This window comes from Eublepharis macularius, chromosome 2 (assembly GCF_028583425.1).
Source record: "Eublepharis macularius isolate TG4126 chromosome 2, MPM_Emac_v1.0, whole genome shotgun sequence".
NCBI classification, from domain to species: domain Eukaryota; kingdom Metazoa; phylum Chordata; class Lepidosauria; order Squamata; family Eublepharidae; genus Eublepharis; species Eublepharis macularius.
Genome location: NC_072791.1, coordinates 150,514,091 through 150,519,959, shown reverse-complemented (window position 1 = coordinate 150,519,959; position 5,869 = coordinate 150,514,091). Strand labels below are relative to the sequence as shown.

The 5,869-nt window shown below is 45.8% G+C and overlaps 1 protein-coding gene across 1 annotated transcript; it reads right to left on the bottom strand.

The window, feature by feature from the left end:
• Window positions 1-4,677: 4,677 nt before the first annotated feature.
• Window positions 4,678-5,622, bottom strand: LOC129323527 (olfactory receptor 10R2-like). Its single transcript, XM_054970060.1, has one exon. The coding sequence runs from the start codon at window positions 5,620-5,622 to the stop codon at window positions 4,678-4,680; it is 945 nt and encodes a 314-aa protein (XP_054826035.1).
• Between the last annotated feature and the right edge of the window lie 247 nt (window positions 5,623-5,869).

The following is a 5,869-nucleotide window of genomic DNA, read 5'->3' as shown; positions in this document are numbered from 1 at the left end:
TCTCTAATGTAGCCACTCACTGGAACTCCATCTGTGCCATGCTGGAGTGTTTGGTGGAGCAGCAGGCCGCACTCCAGGCATGGCTCTCAGAGAGCGATGCTGTAAGTCAGGTGGGTGAGTTCAGCCAGGAGGATTGGCTCACCATCACCCAGACAGTGGAGGTCCTGAAGCCCTTCAAGGACTTCACTGTGGCAGTCTCATCAGACATGGCAACCCAGGGTCTGGTCATTCCTCTGGTGCATATGCTCTAGAGTTCACTGGCCCCCTTTGTGGACCCAGACACACCACATGCTGACACTGTTCTGGCAGTGCGCCCACTTGTGAGAAGGCTGCAGCAGGGCATAGCTGAAAGGCTAATGCCTCTCACGCAGAAGGAGTCATACATGTTGGCGACAATGTGTGGCCCACGCATTTCACCAAGCAGGACAGGAACCTCACCCAAGCCAGAGACACCCTCTGTGCACGAGTGAGGTGCAGGTGGGCCAAGAGGGGATGCTTGTCATCAGAGGGGAGAGGCAGGGGACCCAGCCCTGTGGGTCCCTCTCATGCCCCTTCTGAGCAGGCTCCTCCCGCAGCCACCGCCAGAATGTCCATGGAGATGAAAATGTTCTGGCGGGCCCTCAGGCCCTCTGGGATTGTGAGTTGCGTGAGGGAGGATTCGGTGGAGGCAGTGGTCAGGGATTAACTTGCAAAGCCCTGCGAGTTGCTGTCCACCGATCCGCTGAGCTACTGGGCCAAGAAGGAGGTGGTCTGGCCAGACCTCTCCCTTGAGGTGCAGCAGCTCCTCTCATGCCCTCCAACGAGTGTGGAAAGCGAGCACGTCTTTTCCTATGCAGTCGACATTGTCAGCCCACATTGCTCTCGCCTTCTCCCATGGAGAGTAGAGCAGTTGGTATTCCTGAAGGTCAACTCTCAGCTCTTCAGTTTCTCAGGAGTGGACTTCCAGAGTGAATGAGGTGAGCCCACCTTGTGGCCTACATCCTCTGCAAGTCTAGGTCCAGGGGAATTATGCTCTTCTCTACTTTAAACTTGTAGAATTAGATAAAAACGGCCAGCAGAAGGAGGGTGGGACTCAGTGGCAAAGGGAATGCATCCTGCAATTTGGCTTCCCCACCCCCACAACAGGAAAAAAATGACCCCGTGGGCACAAATTTATTCTGATAATTAGTAACATGCCCCAGAAATGTTGACTGCCACTGAAGGGAGAGACAAGTTAGATAGGAAATGTATGTTTGTGTGTTATTCCCTGGTGTTAAGTTTGGTTCCCATCATAGGGAACAATGGGGAGTGGTTGGCCAGCCCGCTCTGGGGGTGGTGGGGAACTTGGGGGTATGTGTTTGTAGTTCAGGTGTGCTTTCCCAGGGATGAGCTTACACTCAGGAGTGTGCCCTCCACTCTGGCACCCCTGGCCTGTGCATAATTGCCCTAGGAAAGACAGTTTAAAAGTTCCCATCATAGGGAACAATGGGGAGTGTCTTGCCAGCCTGCTCTGGGGATGGTGGGGAATTTGGGGGTACATGTCTTTGGATCTGTGGGGCTGCTGGGGGGGATAGACTGAAAGGGGGATTATGCCTGTGACCAGGTCTCATTCCATGGGTTCCTGCTGTGGGAATCTGGATATTCCCACAACAGGAACCAATGGAGAGTGGCTGGGCAGTTATTGCAGGGGTGGTTAGTTTTTTTTGTGGGAGGGGGAGTTTGGTTCTGATGGGGCTGTTTGGGGTGTGTGTTGTGTAGCCATGCTGTGACTATGGCCATTGGCAGCCACAATCCATGTGTTTCTGCTGTGTGGGAGTCTTCCCCACAGTAGAAATAAAATGGTGTGGTGAGAGAACCACTTTTGGGGGGCTATAACATGGCCACCCAAAGTGCTATCTCCCTGAAACTTGGGGAGGGCATGATAGGACAGGTAGGAGCAGGTCCCCTGAACATTGGGTGCATTTTGCTTGTAAAATGCCACTCCAAGCCACCTAGAAAGCCCCTTTGTTTTTCCCATAGGGAATAGTGGAGTGGAGGAGGATAGGGGCACCTTCTTTGGGAGGCCATACAATGACACCCCCCCCCACAAGAAGGTTCTCCCTGAAACTTGGGGGGATGTGGGAGGAGAGGTAGGAGCAGGTCCCCTGACAATTGGGTGCATTTTGCTTGCAAAATGCCACCCCAAGTCACCTAGAACCCCTCCTTGTTTTTCCCCTTAGGGAATAATGGAGAGTGGAGGAGGATGGGGCACCTTCTGTGGGGGGCCATAACATGCCCCCCCGAAGTTCAATCATTTTGAAACTTGGGGGGTCGTTAGAGGAGAGTTAGGAGAGGGACCCCACAAAGTTAGGTTTGCTTTGTAAAGAAAATGCTCCCCCAGGCTCCTGAAAAGCTGGGAGCATGTTCCCCATTGAAAACAACGGCCAAATCTTTACAAAGCAAACCCGAATCTTTCCGAATCGGGTATTCCAAAGCGGCTTGCCACTTCAGAATTCCCTTTATTCTGAATCTTTTTTCCAATTTGGGTATTCTGAATCGGGAAATCCGAACCACCCTGGCCCTGCACACTCCTACCTCCCACTGGATGCCAGATAGGACCTGACAACCCTTGTCCTAGGCCATGAAGGAACTTTTAGGTGACAACTAGTACCTTGAATGAAGCCCAATAGCTGACTGGTAGCCAATGGACTGACTGCAGGATGGGTGTGACATCCATGTTCTGGCAAACATTAGTAATCAGGCTGCGGCACTCTGTACAATCTGGTAGGAGTATGCATTCTGGAATTCCCAAGCTGAAGATGTATGTGAAAAAAATCAGTGGTTGGACTCATGACTCATGATTTCTTGGAATGTTTACCCAGATCTGGACTACTTAGGCATTATAACCCTCCCCCCAACACCAATCAATGTGGGTTTTGATGTTTCGGTGCTTACCAGCAGCAGCAGCGTCTTGTTTTTCTTTGATTTTCTGAATTTTCCAGGCAATGGCCTGGAGAAGGTGGCTCCTGGCTGGTGCAAGCCAGGTGCACATCCCAGCAGAGCTGTGCTTCTGGATCTCTCCTTCTCCTTCCCTTCCTCCCTGCAAGTAGGATGGCTGTTCCGTGGCCTGTAGAATTGGACCCCATGGTCTAATTCACTTGAAACTAAGGGTTCCTTAGTGGACAGGCAGCACCAGTTTTCCTGGCAATGTGTACATCATTTGATTGAAAAATAGCCACTCTACCCCCTTCGCCCCTATAAGTTCTCCATAGAGAAAAATGGCAGGGCTGCAATTCTCCTTTCCTCCCTCCTTCCTCAGTTTGTGAAATGAAGCAAACAACAAACCACAGCAAGGAAGAATGGTAAATGCAGAGTTTTCAGCAGAAAGGGTTTTTTTTTTGTTATCAGCCAGCCACTGTAAGAGTAGGAAAATGAAATGAGTGATGGCAGGATTTTTTTTAAAAAAATACTGTTGAACAGCCACTGCTCTCCTGATAGGCTGCTTCTTGACCAATATTCCTCCTCCTCCTCACTCAGGAATCAATAGAGAGGTGTGATTGTGAAGAGAGGCTTCAGGAATCTGTAAAACTGAACTCCTTTGTTCAACCTTTGGGGATGTTTAGGTTAGAGGGAGGACTTTGTTCTGAGCAATTTGGTGCAATTATCTTTAAAAATAGCTGCTCCAGACCCTCAAATTCATTCTTGGTTAGAACTAATGGTCCCAAAACACAGGCAACCACTTCACAGATTTGGATCTTGAACTGATAATGTTCTAACCTGAAAATCAGCAATGACTGTAAATTCCTTCCCCACCCCTCATCTTCCAGATCTGATATTATAATGAAAAATTTTCTTGGGACACACCCTACCAACTGGAGTTTCCAACCTGATGTCAAGGGACCACTCATGTAGATTGTGTTACAGTAGTCTAGCCTCAAGCTAACCATGGCATGGATCCGCCTGGCCAATTGACCAAGTCATGGTAGGGGCCAACTGTTAGGCTACGGAAGCTGATAGAATGCTTTTCTGAAGTGGCATTGGCTTGCTTCTCCAGTAGTAATATTAGGTCCAGCATAACCTCTAGGCTTTTAACCAAATCAGAGGGTTTCAGCTGGATCCCACTGAAAATAAGGAGTGCAGTGTCTTTCAAGATCTCAGCCTTCCCAACTAGCATTGCCTAGATCTTACCAGGATTTTTTCCTGATTTTATCACATTGTAAATCATGTTGAATTATATTTAACCAACTGTCATTATGCTATTTTACTATTTCACTTTGTCAACTACTTTGACAGATTTCTGGAAAGGTGACATATATATTTTCTAAAGAAACAAATTAAACTGGGTCTGGACAAAAATCTCTGGGAATTATGAGAAATCAAAGCCTTTTTGGGCAAAAACAATTGTTCCTGACACCTTTCCTTGAATTTCTTGATTAGGATTATCAATAATTAAGCACGAGGCTGGTTTTCAGTTGTAGCACATACTCAACCTTGACAAGGGTCTGTTAAATAATAATACTTACAGTATTATTTGTTATATATTGATTAATAGAATCATCATTTATTTCTAATTCAAGGGTAAAAATACTGAAGAGTTTATCTGCAACTTACAATTGGAGAGTTAGCACCGAAATCTAGCACAATATCAAATTTCTGGTAATTGGTCTATGCTGGAACACTTACGGCACACAAAATTCTATCCACTGGAGATGCTTTTGATCAGAATTTCTGGAAATAAAATGAGCGTCTAAGTTGTTTCTTAATGGCTAATTTAACCTCATTGTTTCTTAAACTATAAATCAAAGGGTTGAACAGAGGAGTTAAAAAGACATAAACCACAGAAATCAACATGCCTTGATCTAGCGAAGAGGTGGACTTGGGTCTCAGATACACAAACATAGCACATCCAAAGTGCATTACCACCACAGTGAGGTGAGAAGCACAAGTAGAAAAGGCTTTCTGCCTCCCCACACTAGAGTGGATTTTTAGGATAGCAGAGAGGATGTAGATATATGAGATAATGATCAGTATGACTGTGCCCAACAAAACAATAGCTGACAAAATAATTATCACAATACTAGTCAGATGGATGTCAATACAAGCTAGTCTCAAAACAGGTGCAATGTCACAGAAGAAATGCCTGATTCCATTGGGTCCACAGAAGGGTAAGCGAAAGATAAGGGCATCAATGTTCAGTGATATAAGAAATCCTGTCACAGATGAAGCAGCTATCAGTTTGGCACATGTCTTTTTGTTCATCAGAACCTGATAGTGAAGCGGGTAACATATTGCCACATATCGATCATAAGCCATAGCTACAAGTAAGAAACAGTTGTTTGCTGCCAAGCCAAAGAACCAAAACATTTGTAGAGCACATCCAGTAAAAGAAATGGACTGATATTTTGTCAGCAGAGTCACTAGGAGCTTGGGAATGGTAACAAAAGTAAAAGAGGTTTCTGAGACTGAGAGTGCAAACAGTAGAAAATACATTGGGCTGTGTAGAGTGCAGTCAGCCAGTATGACTGATATGATGGTGATATTGAAGGCCAGGATTGCACCATACAAAAGAGAGCAAATCAGGAAAAGTAAAGAAGGATTTTTTTCAAGAATGGAATTCCCCAGCAAGAGAAATTCAGTCACTGAGCTGACGTTTTGTTTATCCATGTTCTTAGCAAAGGGACCTCTGATCTAAAATAACATAATAGAGGCTAGATTCAAAAAAATCAATGGGCATAGTTCTACATTTACCTTACATCACACAAATATTACCTTTTGCTTACTGCATAGCTTGCTTTGCTGCATAATAAAACGGAAAAGAGCTTGAAATACATAAGCTGATACTGATGTTCTGAAAATCATGAACAATAGTTTCCACACACTAAAAGGCACTTAATACTGGTTGTATACAGAT